At 43.2% G+C, this 25,094-nt stretch overlaps 1 protein-coding gene across 4 annotated transcripts in view; it reads left to right on the top strand.

Moving 5' to 3' along the window:
- Positions 1–25,094, top strand: part of ptprb (protein tyrosine phosphatase receptor type b) — a 115,924-nt gene that overhangs the window by 84,388 nt on the left and 6,442 nt on the right. For 3 of the 4 annotated variants that reach the window (XM_072267464.1, XM_072267463.1, XM_072267466.1), the window contains 12 exons: positions 3,533–3,776; positions 3,873–3,970; positions 4,126–4,231; positions 11,132–11,206; positions 11,319–11,336; positions 11,443–11,524; positions 11,662–11,752; positions 14,273–14,349; positions 14,692–14,826; positions 16,919–17,041; positions 17,602–17,765; positions 22,010–22,145. In XM_072267464.1, coding sequence (XP_072123565.1) covers positions 3,533–3,776; positions 3,873–3,970; positions 4,126–4,231; positions 11,132–11,206; positions 11,319–11,336; positions 11,443–11,524; positions 11,662–11,752; positions 14,273–14,349; positions 14,692–14,826; positions 16,919–17,041; positions 17,602–17,765; positions 22,010–22,145 — 1,349 coding nt within the window. The remainder of the gene's footprint in view (positions 1–3,532; positions 3,777–3,872; positions 3,971–4,125; positions 4,232–11,131; positions 11,207–11,318; positions 11,337–11,442; positions 11,525–11,661; positions 11,753–14,272; positions 14,350–14,691; positions 14,827–16,918; positions 17,042–17,601; positions 17,766–22,009; positions 22,146–25,094) is intronic. The other variant, XM_072267465.1, reaches the window with a different exon arrangement.

Raw genomic sequence — 25,094 nt, 5'->3', positions numbered from 1 at the left:
TGACCATTAAGGTTTCCTCTGGATGCTCTTTATTTTCCCTCCCAAATCCCAAAACCATGTGATTTGGTAGGTTAATTGGCCATTCTAGATAACACTGAGTGTGTTTGTGAGTGAATCTGGTGAGAGTTGGTGGGAAATTGGGGAGAATAGAGTGCGATAAGTGAAGAATTTTAGTTTGTAGTCATTTGACAGCACCCACTCAATGGGCTGAAGGGCCTGTTCTGGTCCTCGTGATGCTTTTGGTGCTATGACTCCTGACATGTAACTGTAAAACATTCACCCCCATTTATTCGTGTGAGATGCTCAGACACCATTCTCACACAACAATCTCCTCACTAAATTCTGATCGGTAAGAGATGGGAGAACTACTGGAAATGCCATAAATACACGGCTTTCACTGTGGTTGGCCACTCGATTCCACGCTCTGTTTTCTGTCCTGAAGCCAGCCGGTAACTGTTCCACTACAGGAGGTCTAATTCAAGAACCCAATAACAAAAAGGCAGTTTCTATCCCATTGTTATCAGACTTCTGTGATAAGATGGACTATTTACCTCACAATCTACCTCGTTATGTTCTTGCACTTTAGCATTTACCTGCACGACACTTTTGATAGCTTTTACACTTAACTCTGAATTGTTATTGTTTTACCTTATTCTGTCTCAACGCACTATGTAATACTTTGATCTGTTTGCAAGACACAATAAACCAATACCAATACCAGTTTTCCCAAGTGAGGGTTTATAACAGGATACCTAATCAAAGTTGCCTCACCTTCTACATGGCTGTTGTCTGCTCTTTCTATTACATCCTCAGAAAACAATGAAGATGTTTGGCCAAGCAGGATGTCCTTTTGAAAATCATGCTAATGTCTCATTATTACTTTTCATTTCTGGATGTTCTTTTTGTCCCTGCTTTTGGAGGCATCCCACTATTTAATTGGCAGTTGTATAATTCCGTAGGTATGTTCTTTGTCTCTTCTGAAGCATAGGTATTACATCTGCTATTACCAGTCCTCTGGCATTACATCATTTAAAATGAGTGATTCAATGTCTGCAGTAACGCTTTGCTGATCTTTGAAGGAGCTCGTTCTCCACCTCCTCCTCCCTCCACCCCCACCTTCTTAGTCTGGCTTCTTCCCCCTTCCTTTCCAGTCCTGAACAACGGTCTGAGCCCAAAACATGGTCAGTTTATTCCTCTCCATCAATGTTGCCTGACCTGCTGAATTCCTCCAGCATTTTGTGTGTGTGTGTTGCTCTGGACTTGAAGCATCTGCAGAATCTCTTGTGTTTATCTTTATCCAAGATTCTTTAAAAAAATGGGTGAATACAATCCACCTGAACGTTATCCTCTTCATGTTTGCTTAACCTGTTTACAAAATTTCTTTTTCCTTTTTAAATGTATTTATTTCATGAAATACCTCATGATCCAATGTCAGGTGTAGCTCGGTAAATCCCAGTGCAAAGTAGTGCTTAGGTAAGTAATAACTTACTTATTCCCATCATCCCAACTGGAGCATAGGCCACCAAAAGCAGCTCGACAGAGCCTTTTGTCCTGGGCCAATCTTTCACGTTGTTCCCAGGTGTAGCCCATCTTGGTGTGCCCTTCCTCTGCCCGGGATGAGGACCTCAGAGCTTCTGATGGCCTTACTGTAGCTCTGGATTTTTACAGGACTGGGTTGCTAGCCCCATGCCTAACTCTCCTCCTTTTGAAGCTGAGCTTGGGACCGTCCATGGCAAAGTTGTTTAGATTAACAACTCTCAAGAAGCTTAACGTCTTCTAGCGCAAAGCAGCTAGCTGGATTGACACCTAGTCAACAACTACAGGCATTTGTTCCTTCCACCACAGTGTGTACCATCTACAGAAAGTACTGCAGGTACTCACCTAGGCTCCTCGACAGCACCTCTCCAAACCCACAACACTTCCCACCAAGAAGCACAGGCTGCAGACACACGGGACCACCACCACCCAAAGGTTCTCATTCAAACAGCTCACCATCCTGACTTGGAAACGTGCCACCATCAGTGGGTCCAAATCCTCTGTACTGTACCACAGTACCTTTATTGTTTCAAGAAAGCAGCTCACTGCCATCTTCTCAGGGACAATTAAGGCCATTGCCTTTCTTCTGGGCAGCGTCTTTACAAGACGGGTGACCCCAGCCATTATCAACACTCTTCTGAGGTTGTTTGCCTGGCTTCAGTGGTCACATAACTAGAACTTGTGATATGTACCAGCTGCTCATACAACCATCCACCACCTGCTCTCATGGCTTCATGTGACCCTGATCGGGGGGCTAAGCAGGTGCTGCACTTTGGTCAAGGTGACCTGCAGGCTAGCGGAGAGAAGGAGGACCTTACACCTCCTTTGGTAGAGACGTATCTCCATCCCACCAGTCAGCATTCCAGTCACCATTTTTCATTGATGTGCCTGTAACATATTTTCCTATTTTTGTATATTCTTTGATGACTTAATTTTCTTAATATTATTATGTTTACTTAAAATTTCTTTCCTAATCTCTTGGCATTTCCTCTTAAGTGATCCCATATTGTCTGTACTTAACATAACCTTTCCTTGCTCACAATTGTTTCTTTCTTCTTTATCTGGACATGTTTAGTTTGTTGTTTCTTTTCACTGAAATATATTTTAACGATTGTTAGTTTATATACTGTCACATGTATAAAAAAAGTCATATCTGCTGATATACACAAATCAGTAGAGACATAAAAGTTTGCAATCACTGAAATCTGGAGCAACACACAAGCTGAGGATCCTCAGCAGAACAGGCCCTATCTGTGGAGGGACAAAGTAAAGGCCGTCGTTCAGATGCTACATTTGGACGCACAAAAATCATGAACGTTTTGTCTTGTGTTTTCACTGGGGATATATTCGTAACGGTGTAATTGCTTGATCTAGATTCCGAAGCCAGAACCTCAAAATAAAGGAAAGTTCCTTTAAAACTGAGGTGAGGAGGAATTTCTTTAGCCAGAGAGTGGTGAATCTGTGGAATTCATTGCCACAGATGGCTGTGGAGCCCAAGTCACTGGCAGTGTTTAAGAAAGAGATTGATAAAGTTCTTGATTGGTAAGGGCGGAGGGATTAAGGGTGATGGGAAGAAAGCTGGACAATGGGGTTGTGAAAAGCAGCCAAGGTTGGGTGGTGGAGCAAATTCAATGGGCTGAATGGCCTAGTTCTGTTCTGATATCTTATGATCTTGACAAGAGTGAGGGGGAGGCATGGTAGCATAGTGGTTAGCACAAAGCTTTATAGCACAGGAGACCCAGGTTCAATTCCTGCCGCTGGCTGTAAGGAGTTTGTATGTTCTTCACATGACTGCATGAGTTTCCTCCAGGTGCTCTGGTTTCCTCCCACAGTCCAAAGATGTACGGTTGATAGGTTAATTGGTCATTGTAAATTGTCCTGTGATTAGGCTGGAATTAAATCGGGGATTGCTGGGCAGCGTGGCTCAAAGGGCCGGAAGGGTCTATTCTGCGCTGAATCTCAATAAATAAATGTTCTTCAATGCTTCTGTTTTTAGGTACCGATAATTCAAAGCCAGAGAAACAGCACCCTTTGCCATCTTATCTAGAATACAAACACAACAATTCGGTTCGAAACTATCAGACAAATTATTTTTCAAGCAAGTGCACAGAAAACCCCGATGGGACGTTCCAGAACTTCGAAATAAAAGTTGGAGCTCAGATGGACAGACTGGGAGGGAAATGCGAGAAGGATCAGAAGACATTCTGTGATGGCCCTTTAAAATCCAAAACGTCATACAGGTCAGATCCCTTAGAAGAGCTCTACATATTCTCACACAGTGTCACTGTTTGTAATCTTACAACCTTGCAAAAATTAACACATGGTCACTCTTTCAGAATCAGTGTACGTGCCTTCACTCAGCTGTTTGATGAAGATATGGGCAACCCGTTATTTTCTGACACCTATTTCTCTTTGCCTATTACTACTGAGTCAGGTGGGTGTTTGACTGACCAGATCGATGTGAACATAAAAGTGGAGAAATTATTAAGCCTTGTACTTTAATAAGCTCAATAGATACTACAGTCATTTTAAATAGATTCTAAGCTGAATGTTTTAACTTGATGGCACAATTTTCTGTTCCACATTTAGAGCCTCTCTTCGGTGTCATAGAAGGAGCAAGTGTTGGTGTGTTCCTGATCATTTTACTCATTTCAGTCATGGCTGTTATACTCTGTCGAAGAAAAGTGAAATCTCTGTGAGTATTTCTACAGTTTCTACATTATTTCAGGCTAGTTTATTTCACACTCTGAATCTTATTCTTACTGTCCAAGTACCATCAAAATCTTTGTTACTATGGATTCAAAATACTACAGGATTCTATAATACCCCTGTATCCTGTAGGTACAGGAGCCTTGGGTCCCACACCACCAAGTTCAGGAACAGTTATTACCCCTCAGCCATCAGGCTCCTGAACAGTGTGCATAACTTCACTCACCTCAATTCTGAACTGATTCCACAACCTCTCGACTCACTTTCAAGGATCTTACAACTTATGCCCTCAGTGCTATTTATTCACTTATTTATTATTATTATTTTGTATTTGCACAGTCTGTCTTCGTTTGCATATTGGTTGCTTGTCATCCTTCATTTCTGTGTAGTTTTTCATTGATAATATTTTATTTCTTTGTTCTAAAGTGAATGCCCACAAGAAAATCAATCTCAGGGTTGTATATGGAGACATATATGTACTTTGACAATAAATTTACTTTGAACTTTGTACTAACTGACTGAAGAGCAAAAGTGAAAGGAGATTGCAGATGCGTGTAGAAATTATCATTTGTTTGTTATGTGCCATGTTGTATGACATGGGCGATTATGGTCCTTCCATGACCATGATCATTCTTCACAATCTTTTCCTGTAGAAGTGGTTTGCCAGTGCCTTCTTCTGGGCAGTGTCTTTAGAAGACAGGTGACCCCAGCTATTATCAATACTCTTAAGAAATTGTCTGCCTGGTGTCAGCGGTCACATAACCAGGATTTGTGATAAGCACCAGCTGCTCATACGACCATCCACCACCTGCTCCCGCGGCCCTGATCGAAGAGGACCTGCCCAAGGGTGACCTGCAGGCTAGTGGAGGGAAGGAGTGCCTTACACCTCCTTTGGTGGAGACGTATCTCCACCCTGCCACACATTAGGAATAATGGGGTTAACATGGTAGATGCTTTTAACTTGCGTGTTCAGCACGTGGCCAAGTGGTTAAGATGTTCGTCTAGTGATTTGAAGGTCACTAGTTCGAGCCTCAGCTGTGGCAGCGTGTTTGTGTCCTTGAGCAAGGCACTTAATCACACATTGTTCTAGTGTCTGTGCGAGGAGTGGCGCCCCACACAGACTTCCAATCTGCGCCTTGTAAGGCATGAAAATGCCCGACGCAGGCCTCTCATGGTCTGATTCGACGCTCCCTACCTGATGCTGACTCGGACTGCCCTAGTACTAAGGGATTAGATGGGGCAGAATCTGCTGAGTGTGTCCAGGACAGGTTTCGGTAGCATAGTGGTTAGCACATGGCTTTGCGGTGCCAGCGATCAGCAATCGAAGTTCCGTTCCGCTACTGTCTGTAAGGAATTTCCACATTCTTCTCACGCTGCTTTGGTTTCCTCCAGGTGCCCCAGTTTCCTCCCACGTTGCAAAGACGTATGGGTTAGTAAGTTGTGGGCATGATTTGGTGGTGCTGGAAGCATGGCGACAATCATAGGCTGCCCCAGCGCATGATTGGAATGCGTGGGTTATTGATGCCAGGCATGCATTTCACCATACGTTTTAATGTACAAATAAAGCCAATCTTTATCTTGAAACGATTTGTAGACAGTCCTAATGGGAAAACACCCACAATTTATCTCCTGGGCGAGTGGTTGATATGTTGGTAGAGGAGCACTTTGGGGATGTGACCTTAATTCTGCTTATTTTTCATTTATTGAAGTACAGCACAGACAGGCCCTTTGAGCTGCTCCACCCACCCATTCCTGATTTAATCCTAGCCTAATACAGGTTGAGTCGGTGGTGAAGAAGGCAAATGCAATGTTGGCATTCATTTCTAGAGGAATGGAGTATAGGAGCAGGGATGTGATGTTGAGGCTCTATAAGGCACTGGTAAGACCTCACTTGGAGTACTGTGGGCAGTTTTGGTCTCCTTATTTAAGAAAGGATGTGCTGACGTTGGGGAGGGTACAGAGAAGATTCACTGGAATGATTCCGGGAATGAGAGGGTTAACATATGAGGAACTTGATGAGGGTTAACATATGAGGAACTTGAGAGGGAACGATGATGGTGAGGACAATATGAGTGAGGTTGATGTTCTGGAGCATGCTGATATTAAGGGAGAGGAGGTGTTGGAGTTGTTAAAATACATTAGGACAGATAAGTCCCCGGGGCCTGACGGAATATTTCCCAGGCTGCTCCACGAGGCGAGAGAGGAGATTGCTGAGCCTCTGGCTAGGATCTTTATGTCCTCGTTGTCCACGGGAATGGTACCGGAGGATTGGAGGGAGGCAAATGTTGTTCCCTTGTTCAAAATAGCTAGTAGGGATAGTCTGGGTAATTATAGACCAGTGAGCCTTACATCTGTGGTGGGAAAGCTGTTGGAAAAGATTCTTAGAGATAGGATCTATAGGCATTTAGAGAATCATGGTCTGATCAGGGACAGTCAGCATGGCTTTGTGAAGGGCAGATCGTGTCTAACAAGCCTGATAGAGTTCTTTGAGGAGGTGACCAGGCATATAGATGAGGGTAGTGCAGTGGATGTGATCTATATGGATTTTAGTAAGGCACTTGACAAGGTTCCACACAGTAGGCTTATTCAGAAAGTTAGAAGGCATGGGATCCAGGGAAGTTTGGCCAGGTGGATTCAGAATTGGCTTGCCTGCAGAAAATAGAGGGTCATGGTGGAGGGAGTACATTCAGATTGGAGGGTTGTGACTAGTGGTGTCCCACAAGGATCTGTTCTGGGACCTCTACTTTTCGTGATTTTTATTAATGACCTGGATGTGGGGGTAGAAGGGTGGGTTGGCAAGTTTGCAGATGACACAAAGGTTGGTGGTGTTGTAGATAGTGTAGATGATTGTCAAAGATTGCAGAGAGACATTGATAGGATGCAGAAGTGGGCTGAGAAGTGGCAGATGGAGTTCAACCCAGAGAAGTGTGAGGTGGTACACTTTGGAAGGACAAACTCCAAGGCAGAGTACAAAGTAAATGGCAGGATACTTGGTAGTGTGGAGGAGCAGAGGGATCTCAGGGTACATGTCCACAGATCCCTGAAAGTTGCCTCATAGGTGGATAGGGTAGTTAAGAAAGCTTATGGGGTGTTAGCTTTCATAAGTCGAGGGATAGAGTTTAAGAGTCACGATGTAATGATGCAGCTCTATAAAACTCTGGTTAGGCCACACTTGGAGTATTGTGTCCAGTTCTGGTCACCTCACTATAGGAAGGATGTGGAAGCATTGGAAAGGGTACAGAGGAGATTTACCAGGATGCTGCCTGGTTTAGAAAGTATGCATTATGATCAGAGATTAAGGGAGCTAGGGCTTTACTCTTTGGAGAGAAGGAGAATGAGAGGAGACATGATAGAGGTGGACAAGATAATAAGAGGAATAGATAGAGTGGATAGCCAGCGCCTCTTCCCCAGGGCACCACTGCTCAATACAAGAGGACATGGCTTTAAGGTAAGGGGTGGGAAGTTCAAGGGGGATATTAGAGGAAGGTTTTTTACTCAGCGTGGTTGGTGCGTGGAATGCACTGCCTGAATCAGTGGTGGAGGCAGATACACTAGTGAAGTTTAAGAGACTACTAGACAGGTATATGGAGGAATCTAAGGTGGGGGCTTATATGGGAGGCAGGGTTTGGGGGTCGGCACAACATTGTGGGCCGAAGGGCCTGTACTGTGCTGTACTATTCTATGAATCTATGAACGTTTGTCCACTCTCAGACTGTATTCCTTGGAGTTTAGAAGAATGAGGGGGGACCTCATAGAAACATTTCGAATGTTGAAAGGCATGGACAGAGTGGATGTGGCAAAGTTGTTTCCCATGATGGGGAAGTCTAGTACGAGAGGGCATGACTTAAGGATTGAAGGGCACCTATTCAGAACAGAGATGCCAAGAAATTTTTTTAGTCAGAGGGTGGTGAATCTATGGAATTTGTTGCTACGGGTGGCAGTGTAGGCCAAGTCATTGGGTGTATTTAAGGCATAGATTGATAGGTATCTGAGTAGCCAGGGCATCAAAGGTTATGGTGAGAAGGCGGGGGAGTGGGACTAAATGGGAGAATAGATCAGCTCATGATAAAATGGTGAAGCAGACATGATGGGCCAAATGGCTGACTTCTGCTCCTTTGTCTTATGGTCTAATCATGGGACAAATTACAATGACAAATTAACCTACCAACTGGTACATCCTTGGACTGTGGGAAGAAACTGGAGCACCTCGAGGAAACCCACATGGTCACGGGGAGAACATACAAACTCCTTGGAGACAGTGGTGGGAAGCTAGTCATGGAAATGAGGAGAGGTCTTCAACCTAAAGTTATAAATTGTGGGAAAGCTAATTTCAATAGCATTGGACAGAAACTCTCAGAATTTTATTTGGAAGGGGTGTTTTCAGGTAAAGGGGGGTCTGGTAAGTGAGATAAGAGTTCAAGAACAGCGGGTAGACAGAAGGGCAAGGCTGCCATTTTTAAGGATCCCAGCAGCTGAGGGTTTGATCAGGAAAAAGGAGGGGCATGTGTCAGTTGTAGGCAGCTCGGATCAAATGAGTCTCCTGAGAAGTATAAAGGATTTAGAGGTACACTTAGGATTGAAACTTGGAGGACCAACACAGGCTATGAGATATCCCTGGCTGATGAGGAAATGAAGAATCCAAAAAGATTCTGTAAAAATGTTAAGAGCACAAGGATAGCGAGAGAGAGAGAGAGAGTAGGTCCCTTTGGGGTTAATTGTGGGAGGACCATGGGCAATCGATGGGGTCTTAATAAATATTACTCATCTGTATTTACTGTGGAGAAGGTCATGGAGGCTAATGAACTCCAAGGAGGGAACAATAATGTCCTAAACATCTCAACATTATGAAGGTAAAGGTGTTTACATTATTGAAAAACATAAAGATGGATAAATCATAAACACAAAGAAAGTCTGCAGATGCTGGAAATCCAGAGCAACACACGCAAAATGCTGGAGGAACTCAGCAGGTCAGGCAGCATCTATGGAAATGAATAAACAGTCGGATTTCAGGCCGAGGCCTTTCTTCAGGACTGGTGGATAAATCCCTGGAGCCAGACCTGGCCATATCCCAGAGTGTTACAAGAAGCAAGGGAGAAGATTGCTATGGCCCTGGTAGAGATTTGTGTATCTTCGTTAGCCATTGGCCCAGCACCCAAAGACTAGATGATAGCTAATGTCGTTCCTTTATTTAGAAGGGTGGCAGGGAAAAGCCTGGCGTCTATAGACCAGTAAACTTCACAGCAGTGTTGGGAAAGTTGTTGAAAGGAATTCTAAGAGTCAGGATTTGCTTGCATTTGGAAAGGCAAGGACTGATTAAGGTTAGACACATGGCTTCACTCATGGGAAATCATATGTCACAAGCTTTTTGAAGAGGTGAGCAAGAAAATTAGGGAGGGAAAGGCAGTAAACATTGACTTCACCACCTCTAGCATGGCTTTTGATAAAGTCCATGTGGCAGGCTGGTACAGAGGGTTATAGTGTGTGGAATAGCCAATTGAATAGAAGATTGCCTTGATGGTAGAGGCAGAGGGTGCCAGTGTAGTGTCACCAGGGTCGGTGCTGTGTCCTCTGTTGTTTGTCATCTATATTAATCAATTGGATGAGCACATAGGTGGCGAGGTAAGTACATTTATAGATGAAATCAAAATTGGTGTTAAAGTGTACAGTGAAGAAGGTTGTCTAAGGTTCAAGAAGGAAAGTACACAAGGGAGTGGCTGATGGAAGTTAGCTCCAAATGCTAAACAATACAAGTTTGGTGAGTTAAAGCAGGTGGGGAATTAATGAGTGACAGGGCTATGGGGAATCTTGCAGGCTTTGATGTTACAAGTATGTTGTCTCTGACAATGGGAACTCTGGTGGATAGGGCAAGGAGGAAGGTGTATATCTTCCTCAGTGGAAACTCTGAGGTACATGAGGTCTGAATCAGTTACAGTTGCATAAAACTTTAGTTAAGCACACATGGAGTATTGTGTGCTGTTCCAGTCTCCACGCTATGGGAGAAGCACGATTACCTAGGAAGGATACAGAAAGGATTCACAAAGAGCTGGCCCGGACTGGAAGAATTAACTAATTAGGCGGATAGGCTATATTTTGTTTTCCCAGCAATGAAGGAGGCTGGGAGGTGACATGGTAGAGGTGTACAGGCATAGATTGGGGAGATAGCTTGTATCTGTTTCCATGGTACTTACGTACTGCCCATAACGCCACTGGCGTTTGGAGCAACAATGAAAGTCCTCCACCTCTGTTTGTATAGAAGGATTCTTCATTGTTGCTTCTGTAAAAAAAAAATTAGTTTTACCTTTCGGGGTTTTTAGCTCTGAGCTGAACACCCAAACCTGGAAGACCGGTGGACCACTCTTGGTCTGGCCTCTACCTTTTGACCTGTTTGGCATGGGTGATCCTACCAACACACCAAAGCACAAGGCTGTGACTCCAACCAACATAGCTCTCCGGGTTATTGAGCTACACAAGCCTCCAAACCCTGTGACAAGGTTGCAGGTTTTCAATGGAGGGATGTTCTAAATGAGGGCATAGGTTTAAGGTGAGAGGGAGGAGGTTTAAAGGTGAACTCACCAAGAGTAGTTGATATGTGGAAGGTGGTGAAGTCGGAAGCAGTAACAGCATGTAAGAGACATCTGGACAAGTATTGAATGAGCGGAGGGATATGGAATTAATACAGACTACTGGGATTGGTATAGATAGGCACGATGGTTGGCATAGATGTGATGTCTGTTTCTGTGCTGCACAACTCTGTGATTGGTTTTGTGCAGAATATAGTACAAAGTCGGGGTTAACCTATCAAAGTTTCTTAGGCTTATTGGGAAATGGCCATTTTTGCGTGCTCCTAAAAAATAATTATTTACCTGCAATCTGTTTATAATTGCAGCAGTGCTGAGGCCAGAGCACCATCAAAGCCAAAAGACAGGCTGTCCTCGGTAAACGTCCCTCTCGTACAGGGAAGGTAAGAACTTCCGCATCTACAACTTGAGTTTTCTGCTTGCTGAACAAAGAAAATTTGAAGTGGAAAGCACTCACTGGGTTTCTATCTTTTTTCTCCCCGTGTTTCTTTTCAGGAAGCCTCCAATCTCCAGGTTTGTGTCTCCGCTGTTTAACATTGACATTTGGAACTCTGCACATTTAATGAAAAGTGTGAATATATTTGGTTCTTACAAATCAACTCTATCTAATTCATTCTAGAGAAATTAAGGCCAACCTGTTTGAGACTCAGTTTACTAAACTTCAAGCAGATTCCAATTACCTCCTGTCTGAGGAATATGAGGTACGAGTCTAATCTTAATCTGTTTTTGAATTACATTCAATATGTTTTGTTGATTTTGCATGATGAGAGGGGACATCAGTATATGTAAAGGTCATCCTTCATCTTCTTATACTGAGCTACTGTTTTCTTTTTGAAAGGATTTGAAAGATGTTGGAAGAAACCAGTCTTTTGACACAGCACTTTTACCCGAGAACAGGGGGAAAAATCGATACAACAATATTCTGCCTTGTAAGTGTAATATATCTCATGTCACCAGTTGGTTTACTCTGGAATTTGGTGCTAACCGGTTGAGAAATGGTTAATAATTGTTCCACTCAGCTGCTGATGTTGTTGAGCGTTCACTGACATACTCTAATGACCTTGGTAAGCCACTTGATGGCTGAAATTCCTTTTCCATTGGGGAGGCTGTGAGGGGAAGTTTGTCTTTGAGTGATGGAGTGAGACACCAAGACCAGTTATTATCCGGAATTATGAAAAGTGAGTGGGTGGTTGAATCAATATCTGAGCAGGCCTTGTGGGCAATTTACTGCCAAGTATTTGATTTATTCCAAAATGCACTTCTAGCTTTTTTTCATAAATACTGTACATCCAGTAGTTGATTCATTATACAGAACTACGTAGAAAATGCATCACAGAAGCAGGTAACTCTGTTCATCTGGTCCATTCATTATGGAGCATTTGTGCTTCCTTCCTCATCCAGCTCTTTCAATATAAACTTCTATTACCTCCTCTGTCTAATGTTTATGTCGCCTACTTTTAGGATTTATCTGGGATTTTAGTTCTATGATAAATGAATTCAAACAACTACTGATACAGAAGTCAGAAATAAAACCAGAATATCCTGGAAGTGATCAGCAGGTCTTTGACCTGAAGTGTTGACTGATTTTCTTCCCGCAGATGCGCCTACCTTGCTGAGTATTTTCTGTTTATTTCTTCATTTTTCAGCCTGATATAAAGTTTGTGAAGTTGACTGGCAGTATTGCCTTTCCCTCATTCAGAATCGCCCATTAAAACAAACGTGTGGTCCCTGATGGAAGTGCGCAAAGAATTTGTGACAGCAGTATCATTGCTGATATGAGAACAGAAACACTCAAAAGGCCAGGCAGCCTCTGTGGTTAACATTTCAGGACTGAAAATCTTCAGCAGACACCAGCGTTTTCTGTCTTTACTTCTCATCTCCATCATCTGCGTACTTTTTATTTTTATTTACTGACTGCTGAGATGCATGTTAGACATTAAATTACTGTCCTGAACTTGGCCACTGAGGAAAAGGAAAACATAGGGAATAAGGGACTTTTGTTTATGCAGGCACACATCCAGTGGCACCCACTAGTCAAGTCCTGTGCCTTGAGTAGCCTCTCCCCACAGTGAAATGTGGCCTTTTCAAAGGCCCAGTGTTGGTACGACCACTGTGCATTATCCATGATCCTGCTCAACAACAGAGGCTGGCAGTTGTGATGCGTGAGGTTCATTGCTGGCCCGAAAATACATTTCACTACCAGTTCTGAGCAATGTACTGTTACATAATCCACGAGTCATCAATAAGGGTCAAAGGCTGGTTACCCACAAAGCTTCCACCTTACATTAGTAAGGATGGGATAGCTGTGCTGTGCAACTTGTGCTGGCATTTGTCCATGGAAATGTCATGTACATTAAGGTGAATGCTGCATGGAAGTACCCATTTCAAAGTAAGTTTATTATCAAAGTACATAAATGTCACCATATACACCCCTGAGATTCATTTTCTTGTGGGCATTTGCAGTAAATACAAGAAACAATAGAATCAGTGAAAGACCACACCCAAAAGGATGATCAATGTGCAATAGACAACAAGCTGTGCAAGTACAAAAAGAAAGAAAAAAAGAAGTATTAATAATGACCATGATTGTCCTTGGCAAATTTCTGTACAGCATTGGTTTGCCATTGTTGTCTTCTGGACAGTGTCTTTAACAGACCCCAGTCATTATCAATACTCTTCAGAGATTGTCCGCCTGGTATCAGTGGTCACCTAACCAGGACTTGTGATATGCACCAACTGCTCATACGAGCGTCCACCACCTGCTCCCATGGCTTCACGGGGTTGGGAGGGATTCTAAGTAGGTGCTACACCTTGCCCAAGGGTGACCTGCTAACGGAGGGAAGGAGCGTCCTACACCTTCCTTGGTTGAAACATATCTCCACCCCACCACTTGTGAGAGAGGTCACAGCTTAAAGAACATAATAATTTGGATCCTTCTGTTAGAGTGAATCTGTGAAAATTTAAACATAGAAGAATATCTTTCACAAACACAAGAAACATGTTTCTCAGAAGGATGAGGGTTGTGAAACAAACCCCTCACCAGTCTCAGCCTGAAACGTCAACTGCTTACTCTTTTCCATGGATGCTGCCTGGCTTGCTGAGTTCCTCCAGGATTTTGTGTGTTGCTTTAAAATAACTTTGAGTTTATTTTTATTCATGAGGTTTTGATAAAATTTTTAAAATTGTGTCTATATAAAGAATTCATAGGACCATAAGTCATAGGGCACAATTAGGCCATTCGTCGCATCAAATCTTCTCCGCCATTCCATCATGGATGATTCTATCTGATTTGCCCCAGATAGATGTAGCCATAATGCATTTTATCATCTTCAGCTAAGTTATCTTAATTATATGTAGAACATCTTTAGGTTTTTTAAAGTATAGTCAGAATGCAACTACAAAACAATAGACTGATTACTTTTCATAATTCTGTTTTTGTTTTCTATTAGATGATTCGACCAGGGTGAAATTAACCTACATTGACGATGATCCTTGTTCAGACTACATTAATGCCAGCTATATCCCAGTAAGTTAGACAAGTACTTTGATCTTCTTCTTCTAGAGCCGTCCTGGGACATGGGCCAATGACAGTAACTTGTCCTGGGCCAGTCTTTCACGTTGTTTTCTTGGTGTATCCTTCCTCTCCAAGGGATGAGGTCTTTGGAAGTTCTGCTGGCATTTCTGTAGCACTGGATTTTTACGGGGCAGAGTTGTTAACCCCATGCCCAACCCTCTTCCTTTCGCAGGCAGGCTTGGAACTGTCCATAGTGAAATTATCTAGCTATATCATACGATTCTGCTGCTTTTTGTGTTTGAATGCATTGAAGACCTCTGCTGATGGAGTTCTGATTGCTTTTCACTAATTTAGGGCTGCAATTTCCGAAGGGAATACATTGCAACACAAGGCCCCCTGCCCGGCACCAAAGATGACTTCTGGAAAATGGTTTGGGAGCAGAATGTTCACAATATTGTGATGGTCACCCAGTGTGTAGAAAAGGGAAGGGTAAGTATTCCATATTACTTTTCGACAGGGATACACTTTTGACTTGCCAGCAATTTTATATACCTGCAAGTCGAGAATTGTCTTGAATGTGCAGTGAAATATGGGATGGTAGAGCAATATAACAGTACTGATACTTGGCTGATGATCCAGAGAATATAATCTCAGATCTTACAGTGGGGAAAAAACACATCTAGAAATAAAAATACTTAAAAAGTGACTGTAAATAATTGTAAAACTGCAGTTATAGATGATCACTAGTTGTCATTACCTTGCAGGAACTAAAGCCATAAAAACTTGTGAATGATTTTAACGACTCTCTGTGTGAATTGTGTCAAATAGAAGAATTACTTATTAAAACTAGGAATGAATAATTAATAATGGCCTTGCTATTAGATTAGATTATGAGGACACGCAGTTCTCTTTTATTGTCATTTAGTAATGCATGCATTAAGAAATGATACAATATTCAATGTCCACATCCCAAAAAGTAATGACTGCAAAATTCTCAATGGTTGTAACAAAGGATCAGTAAACTCCAAAGAAACAATCAAAGAAATAGTCAGTGGTCACTTCATCAGGTACACCTTATGCGATCTTCTGTTGCTCATCCACTTCAAGATTCGGTATGTTGTGATGTTCAGAGATACTCTTCTGCACACCACTGTGGTAAAGCGTGGTTATCTGAGTTACTGTCAGCCTGAACCAGTCTGGCCATTCTCCTCAGACCTTTCTCATTAACAAAGCATTTTCGCTCACAAAACTGCCTCTCACTGGAAGTTTTTTTTTTGTTTCTCGCAACATTCTCTGTGAAATCCAGAGATTGTTGAGAGTGAAAATCCCAGGAGGTCAGCAGTTTCTGAGATACTCAAACTACCTCGTCTGGCACAAACAATCATTCCATTGTCAAAGTCACTTGGATCACATTTCTTCCCCATTCTGATGTTTGGTCTGAACAACAACTGAACTCCTCAACCATGTCTGCTTGTGTTGTGTTGCTGCCACATGACTGGCTGATTAGATATTTGCGTTAATGAGCAGATATACCAAATAAAATAGCCACTAGGTGTATACGTATAACAGCACGTAGCTGCGACTCTAAGTATAAAGTCAGCCAAATTGCAGATATCATTTTCCTAACTTGTGTGTTCTACAGTTCTGGCTGACTTAGTCAGTCATAGTCATAGTCATACTTTATTGATCCCAGGGGAAATTGGTTTTTGTAACAATTGCACCATAAATAATTAAATAGTAATAAAACCATAAATAGTTAAATAGTAATATGTAAATTATGCCAGGAAATAAGTCCAGGACCAGCCTATTGACTCAGGGTGTCTGACCCTCCAAGGGAGGAGTTGTAAAGTTTGATGGCCATAGGCAGGAATGACTTCCTATGACGCTCTGTGCTGCATCTTGGTGGAATGAGTCTCTGGCTGAATGTACTCCTGTGCCCACCCAGTACATTATGTAGTGGATGGGAGACATTGTCCAAGATGGCACGCAACTTGGACAGCATCCTCTTTTCAGACACCGCCGTGAGAGAGTCCAGCTCCATCCCCACAACATCACCGGCCTTACGAATGAGTTTGTTGATTCTGTTGGTGTCTGCTACCCTCAGCCCGCCTGCCCCAGCACACAACAGCAAACATGATCGCACTGGCCACCACAGACTCGTAGAACATCCTCAGCATCGTCCGGCAGATGTTAAAGGACCTCAGTCTCCTCAGGAAATAGAGACGGCTCTGACCCTTCTTGTAGACAGCCTCAATGTCCTTTGACCAGTCCAGTTTATTGTCAATTCTACATTTTACATGGGCATGAATCCCGTTTAATTAAAAATTATTCTACTGCTTTAAAATGTCACTATTTCTGTATCAGGTGTACAGGCGTACCTAATAAAGTGGCCACTGAGTGCCAGTGCTTTCTTATGTCATCTCTTTCAGGGTTCTGTCAAACTTTTAGCGAAAAAATCCCTGCAGAAATGCAAGGCGAGATTGTGAAGGCTTATTCATATGCCCAACTTGTAAGTGCTACATACTGTTTTGTGTGCATGAAAAACGAGGTGACAGCTTGCTTCATGTGTTCCTGTCCACAGGTGAAGTGTGACCATTACTGGCCGTTTGATCACGATGCTTTGTACTATGGAGACCTCATTGTCCAAATGCTGTCCGAATCTGTTTTACCTGAATGGACGATCAGAGAATTCAAAATTTGCAATGTAAGGATCTTTCAACCTTTTCTACCAATAAGTTATAAATGTTTTTTTTCCATGATAGGACCAAACTTCATAAGACAAATGAGCAGAATTAAACCATTCGGCCTATCAGATGTGCTCCACCATTTGATCGCGGCCGATTTATTTTCTCGCTGAACCCCATTCTCCTGCCTTTCCCCATAACCTTTGAAGCCCTTACTAATGAAGAATCTGTGAACCTATCAATTTCCACTTTAAATACCCAATGAGGAATGTTAGTGAGGGACTTGAATACTACCTAGTATACAAGTTTTAGTAATGTAGAGTGAGGGGCACATATTGATCAAATAAGCGAGGGCAAGAACTTCCTCATAATTGTGCTGCAGAAGCATCTGGGATAACACTGTAGGTTTGCTGTTGTGGTCGGATGGTAATGCCACTGATTACTCAACACTCTCTCTGGAGTGTGAACCAGTTCAGGAGGCCGAGCCGACGTTCTTGTGAGGCAGCAGCATCATCGTCTGAACTACCGCTGACACGAGAAGACCTGATTGCTAAATGCCTGTTACTTTTTTATTACCTAGGAGGACCAACTTGACTCTGCACGAGTTGTTCGTCACTTTCACTACACTGTTTGGCCAGATCATGGGGTGCCAGAAACCGCACAATCTTTAATTCAGTTTGTGCGAACAGTGAGGGATTATATTAACAGGTCGCCAAACTCTGGCCCAAGTGTTATACACTGCAGGTTAGTGGTGTACCTTATATATACATTGAACAAATGGTTAAAGTGAAAGTACTGTGGAAACAATTGCCATGTAGTCATTCAAATGTTGGTAGTTCGATAAGTTCATCTAGTATGTTTAAATAACAGCTGTGATGATATCCCTGCTTCCATCTACCCTCCTTCCACCTTCCCCTTTTCTTCCCCCCTCTCCCCCCTTTCTGTCCCCAATTTCTTTCTCCCCTCTCTCCCCCACTCCCTTCCTCTCTTTCTGGCTTCCTTACATCCTAAAAGTGGCTCACCTGAGGACTGGGAGAAATTCAGAGTTCAGCAGAGGAGGACAAAGGGCTTAATTAGGAAGGGGGAAAAAGATTATGAGAGAAAACTGGCAGGGAACATAAAAACTGACTGTAAAAGCTTTTATAGATATGTAAAAAGGAAAAGACTGGTAAAGACAAATGTAGGTCCCCTACAGACGGAAACAGGTGAATTGATTATGGAGAGCAAGGACATGGCAGACCAATTGAATAATTACTTTGGTTCTGTCTTCACTAAGGAGGACATAAATAATCTTCCAGAAATAGTAGGGGACAGAGGGTCCAGTGAGATGGAGGAACTGAGCGAAATACACGTTAGTAGGGAAGTGGTGTTAGGTAAATTGAAGGGATTGAAGGCAGGTAAATCCCCAGGGCCAGATGGTCTGCATCCCAGAGTGCTTAAGGAAGTAGCCCAAGAAATAGTGGATGCATTAGTGATAATTTTTCAAAACTCGTTAGATTCTGGACTAGTTCCTGAGGATTGGAGGGTGGCTAATGTAACCCCACTTTTTAAAAAAGGAGGGAGAGAGAAACCGGGGAATTATAGACCGGTTAGCCTAACGTCGGTGGTGGGGAAACTGCTGAAGTCAGTTATCAAAGATGTGATAACAGCACATTTGGAAAGCGGTGAAATAATCGGACAAAGTCAGCATGGATTTGTGAAAGGAAAATCATGTCTGACGAATCTCATAGAATTTTTTGAGGATGTAACTAGTAGAGTGGATAGGGGAGAACCAGTGGATGTGGTATATTTGGATTTTCAAAAGGCTTTTGACAAGGTCCCACACAGGGGATTAGTGTGCAAACTTAAAGCACATGGTATTGGGGGTAAGGTATTGATGTGGATAGAGAATTGGTTAGCAGACAGGAAGCAAAGAGTGGGAATAAACGGGACCTTTTCAGAATGGCAGGCGGTAACTAGTGGGGTACCGCAAGGCTCAGTGCTGGGACACCAGTTGCTTACAATATATATTAATGACTTGGATGAGGGAATTAAATGCAGCATCTCCAAGTTTGCGGATGACACAAAGCTGGGTGGCAGTGTTAGCTGTGAGGAGGATGCTAAGAGGATGCAGAGTGACTTGGATAGGTTGGGTGAGTGGTCAAATTCATGGCAGATGCAATTTAATGTGGATAAATGTGAAGTCATCCACTTTGGTGGCAAAAATAGGAAAACAAATTATTATCTGAATGGTGGCCGATTAGGAAAAGGGGAGGTGCAACGAGACCTGGGTGTCATTATACACCAGTCATTGAAAGTGGGCATGCAGGTACAGCAGGCGGTGAAAAAGGCGAATGGTATGCTGGCATTTATAGCAACAGGATTCGAGTACAGGAGCAGGGAGGTACTACTGCAGTTGTACAAGGCCTTGGTGAGACCACACCTGGAGTATTGCGTGCAGTTTTGGTCCCCTAATCTGAGGAAAGACATCCTTGCCATAGAGGGAGTACAAAGAAGGTTCACCAGATTGATTCCTGGGATGGCAGGACTTTCATATACATAGAAACATACATAGAAAATAGGTGCAGGAGTAGGCCATTTGGCCCTTCGAGCCTGCACCGCCATTTATTATGATCATGGCTGATCATCCAACTCAGAACCCCGCCCCAGCCTTCCCTCCATACCCCCTGACCCCCGTAGCCACAAGGGCCATATCTAACTCCCTCTTAAATATAGCCAATGAACTGGCCTCAACTGTTTCCTGTGGCAGAGAATTCCACAGATTCACCACTCTCTGTGTGAAGAAGTTTTTCCTAATCTCGGTCCTAAAAGGCTTCCCCTCTATCCTCAAACTGTGGCCCCTCGTTCTGGACTTCCCCAACATCGGGAACAATCTTCCTGCATCTAACCTGTCCAATCCCTTTAGGATTTTATACGTTTCAATCAGATCCCCCCTCAATCTTCTAAATTCCAACGAGTACAAGCCCAGTTCATCCAGTCTTTCTTCATATGAAAGTCCTGCCATCCCAGGAATCAATCTGGTGAACCTTCTTTGTACTCCCTCTATGGCAAGGATGTCTTTCCTCAGATTAGGGGACCAAAACTGCACACAATACTCCAGGTGTGGTCTCACCAAGGCCTTGTACAACTGCAGTAGTACCTCCCTGCTCCTGTACTCGAATCCTCTCGCTATAAATGCCAGCATACCATTCGCCTTTTTCACCGCCTGCTGTACCTGCATGCCCACTTTCAATGACTGGTGTATAATGACACCCAGGTCTCGTTGCACCTCCCCTTTTCCTAATCGGCCACCATTCAGATAATAATCTATTTTCCTATTTTTGCCACCAATGTGGATAACTTCACATTTATCCACATTAAATTGCATCTGCCATGAATTTGCCCACTCACCTAATCTATCCAAGTCACCCTGCATCCTCTTAGCATCCTCCTCACAGCTAACACTGCCACCCAGCTTCGTGTCATCCGCAAACTTGGAGATGCTGCATTTAATTCCCTCATCCAAGTCATTAATATATATTGTAAACAACTGAGGTCCCAGCACTGAGCCTTGCGGTACCACACTAGTCACCGCCTGCCATTCTGAAAAGGTCCCGTTTATTCCCACTCTTTGCTTCCTGTCTGCTAACCAACTCTCCACCCACACCAATACCTTACCCACAATACCATGTGCTTTAAGTTTGCACACTAATCTCCTGTGTGGGACCTTGTCAAAAGCCTTCTGCAGAAAGACTGGATGAACTGGGCTTGTGCTCGTTGGAATTTAGAAGATTGAGGGGGGATCTGATTGAAACGTATAAAATCCTAAAGGGATTGGACAGGCTAGATGCAGGAAGATTGTTCCCGATGTTGGGGAAGTCCAGAACGAGGGGTCACAGTTTGAGGATAAAGGGGAAGCCTTTTAGGACCGAGATTAGGAAAAACTTCTTCACACAGAGAGTGGTGAATCTGTGGAATTCTCTGCCACAGGAAACAGTTGAGGCCGGTTCATTGGCTATATTTAAGAGGGAGTTAGATATGGCCCTTATGGCTACGGGGATCAGGGGGTATGGAGGGAAGGCTGGGGCAGGGTTCTGAGTTGGATGATCAGCCATGATCATAATAAATGGCGGTGCAGGCTCAAAGGGCCAAATGGCCTACTCCTGCACCTGTTTTCTATGTTTCTATGTTTCTAACCAAACATCTCTGAAAAGCCTCTAATGTATTTGCCTCTACCAGGAAGCACATTCCAGGCATCTACCCTTCCCTGAGTAAAAGATGTAACCCTCACATCCCCCTTGAACCTACCTCCTCTCACTTTCAATGCACGTCCTCTGGTATTAGACATCTCTGTCCACTCTATCTATGACTCTCATAATCTTATAAACGTTTATGAGATCTCCTCTCGCCCAAGTTTATCCAGCCTCTCGTGATAGCACATGCCCTCTAAACCAGGCAACATCCTGGTAAACCTCTTCTACATCCTCTCCAAAGCCTCAACATCCTTCCTATAGTGGGATAATCAAAACTGTATGCAATACTCCAGAGTTTTATAAAGTTGCAGCATAACCTCATGACTTTTGAACCCAATGCCTCAACTAATAAAAGCAAGTATTCCCTGCTCCGGAGTTCCTCCCGCGTTTAGTGTGTGTTAATCTTCCATCTTTGCCCCGTCTAGCCTTTTTGGAATTCCAGGTCCACCAAAATGGTTGACTTTTAACAAGTTCCTCAGTTCAGGCACTGAGGGAATCAGTGAAGATCACATTCTGTGAACAATTTCATGCAGTGCGTTTGACACCAAAAGAGCTTTGTCCAAACTCTCTTCAAATTACCAGGGCAGGACAAAATTTCAATACTGTCAGTTTAACCTAGATTTGAATCTAGATCTTGAAATGGTCAATAATGATATCAGCCAACAATTTCACTGGTACAATATTTACTAATGGAGGATATTCAGCTCACTTTGGGTAGTTGCTGCTTCTTTTATGAAAATTACCTTCCTTTTACAGTGCTGGTGTAGGTCGAACAGGCACATTTATCGCTTTAGACAGAATCCTTCAGCAGTTGGAGACCAAGGATTCAGTGGACATTTATGGAACAGTGTATGACCTGAGGCTCCACAGGGTATATATGGTGCAAACCGAGGTAATAGGATTTGATTATTTCTCTCTGCAGTTTAGCATTGCCGTATGTGAATTAACAGTATTGTTTCTTTAATACACCTGTGACACGTTATCTTGGGGACACAGGCTTTGTTGTCGGGCATGTTCTCTCACCAAATAACCCAGAGCAAATTTAGTGCCCAGGCTTGGAAAGTCTTAATAATGAAAGTCTCACCTGATGGAAAAATGGCAAAATGTTGGATTTCCATGATTTTTAATTTTGTATAATAATTCACAATTGCAACAGCTCTTTGTTTCTGCCCTCAGAGCTCAGGGTAACATGACCCCTGATTGCTGAAACTAGCAGCATACAAAGAAATGTAGTCAGATGTGGTATAACATTGGAGAAAAGAACACCTGGGATCACAGTTACACTGATAATAATGATACCAAAATGTCAGTTGATTTATTATAGAGTGCGCAGATGTTACCATAGCCATCCCTGAGATACACCTATGTTTGATATCTTTCTTTCTGCAGGGAACAGCAACCTTCATTTGCATTAATCCTCTCTCAAAATGAACAATGTGGATCTCTATCTGCTGAAATTAATTACAGTAACTAGAAAAACTAATTATACTACCTGCTGTCCTTACAAGAGAGAGTTTTATTTTATGACTTTGTCAGTTATTTAGCAATACCACACGGAGTAGGCCCCTCTGGCCCTGCATGCCAGTCCACCCCAGCAACCCCCAACAGACCCAATTTAACACTAACCTAATCATGGGACAATTTACAATGGTTACTTAATCTACCCGATACATCTTTGGACTGTGGGAAGAAATTGGAGGACCCGGAGAAAATCCATGCATTCCACGGGGTGGACATACAGAGATTCCATAAGACATAGGAGCAGAATTAGGCCATTTGGCCCATCAAATCTGCCCCACTATTTCATCATGGCTGATCCATTTCCCCCTCAGACCTAATCTCCTGCCTTTTCCCTGTAATATTTTACCTTTCACCCTCACCCTATGACCTCTGGTTCTAGTCTCACCCAATTTCAGTGGAAAAAGGCTGTTTGCACTTACTCTATTCTTACCTCTCAATTTTGTATTTCCGATCTCCCCTCATTCTCCTATGCTCCAGGGAATAAGGTCCTAATCAGTTCAACATTTCCTTATAGTTCAGATCCTCAAGTCCCAGTAACACCTTTACAAATTTTCTCTGTACTCCAATCTTACATTTCCTGTAGGTAGGTGACTAGAACCTCACACAGTACTCCAAATTTTGCCTCACCCTTTTTGTCTTACACCCTTCAACGTATCTTCCCAACTCCTGCACTCAGTACTCGGATTTATGAAAGCCCATGTGCCAAAAGCTCTCTTTGCAACACAATCTACTTGTGATGCCTCTCTCAAGGAATTATGCATCTGTATTCCCTCTGTTCTACCACACTCATCACATCAGTGCCCTGCTGCACCCTGTGTCAATCCTATCCTGGTTTATCCTCCCAAAACGCAACACCTCGACTTGTCTACATGAATTCCATCTGCCAGTTTTCAGCCCATTTTTCTAGCTGGTCCACCTCCCGCTGCAGTTCACCTTTGTACTGGCATTTCAGATTGCAATCTTCACCTTTTCAATGCACAGCACTATGGTCATGAATGATATTGACTGCACATCTGTCATTTGGTGAAAGAAAATCAATTGTTACAGCTCTCTTGTTCCTTCCCATAACTGCTGTATGGGAAAACTATCGCACAAAGCTTCTAGCTACCTTTGGTAAAAATAAAAGTCCTATTTATCAATTTCATCATCTTCATTATGTGCCATGTTGTATGCTAAAGGTGATCGTGGTCTTTCCATAACCATGATTGTTCTTGGCAAACTTTTCTACAGAAATGGTTTGCCATTGTCTTCTGGGGAGTGCCTTTATGAGATGAGTGACCCCAGCCATTATTAATACTCCTCAGAGATTGTCTGCCTGGCGTCAGTGGTCACATAACCAGGACTTGTGCTATGTACCAGTTGCTCATATGACCATCCACCACCTGCTCCCATGGATTCACATGACCCTGATCGAAGAGGACTAAGCATTTTGCTACACCTTGCCCAAGGGTGACCTGCAGGCTAGCAGAGGGAAAGAGCACCTTACACCTCCTTTGGTAGAGACGTATCTCCATCCTGCCACCCAATTTATCAACTGATGGTGTTAAAAAAATGGGGTGCCTGTTGTGCATCATTCTGATACATGTGACCTTATGATCAAGAAAGATGAGTGCGATATTTATCATGGTGGGTCCATTGCTAATCAAAATAATACGTCCAGGATATCATCCCAATATAAATAACATTTTGGGGTGATTGATAGAATGATGCAGTGCAGAATATAGGACACTCCAAAAAAAGAGATTTTGATAGTGAAAATGGGTGTATTGGTGGCACAGTAACATGGCGGTTAGCATCTCTCGCTCCCACTATCATTCTCTGTCTCATTCTATCCATCCCATAGGATGATGATGGTTCCTTTCAGTCATTTAGTAGGGTTGACCCCACTCCTCAGAAAGGAGCAGTGTGTGAATGAATAGATTTTAGGTGAGTAGGGGGTTGTACAGGTCCAGACCCACCCTGTCCACATCCTGTCCCGGATCCAGCAAGATGGTGGGGTCCATTACAGCTGGAGGAAGTTCTGTTGTAGTGAATGGCCAGACCAGCTTCGATGCAAGGGATGCCCTTTCCGCGCTTCATGGCGCATGTTTGCTAGATGGCCGTTAACCCTACAAGAGGGTTCATCTGCCCTTTGACAGGTCTTGTTTTTCATCCTGCAAGGTATCTAGCCACCCTCCTCACCAGGCAAGCCAGTTTAGTCGCTGACCACCTGACCATGCGACAGGTAGTACCGGGTTACATGGTCCCAGTAGCACTCAGACGAGTGACCTGACCACTGGTTATGCGGTTAGCATAACACTATTACAACTCCAGCACTATT

This window comes from Mobula birostris, chromosome 9 (genome assembly GCF_030028105.1).
Source record: "Mobula birostris isolate sMobBir1 chromosome 9, sMobBir1.hap1, whole genome shotgun sequence".
NCBI lineage: Eukaryota > Metazoa > Chordata > Chondrichthyes > Myliobatiformes > Myliobatidae > Mobula > Mobula birostris.
The sequence above is the reverse complement of the archived record's forward strand: the minus strand, read 5'-3'. Positions and strand labels throughout refer to the sequence as shown.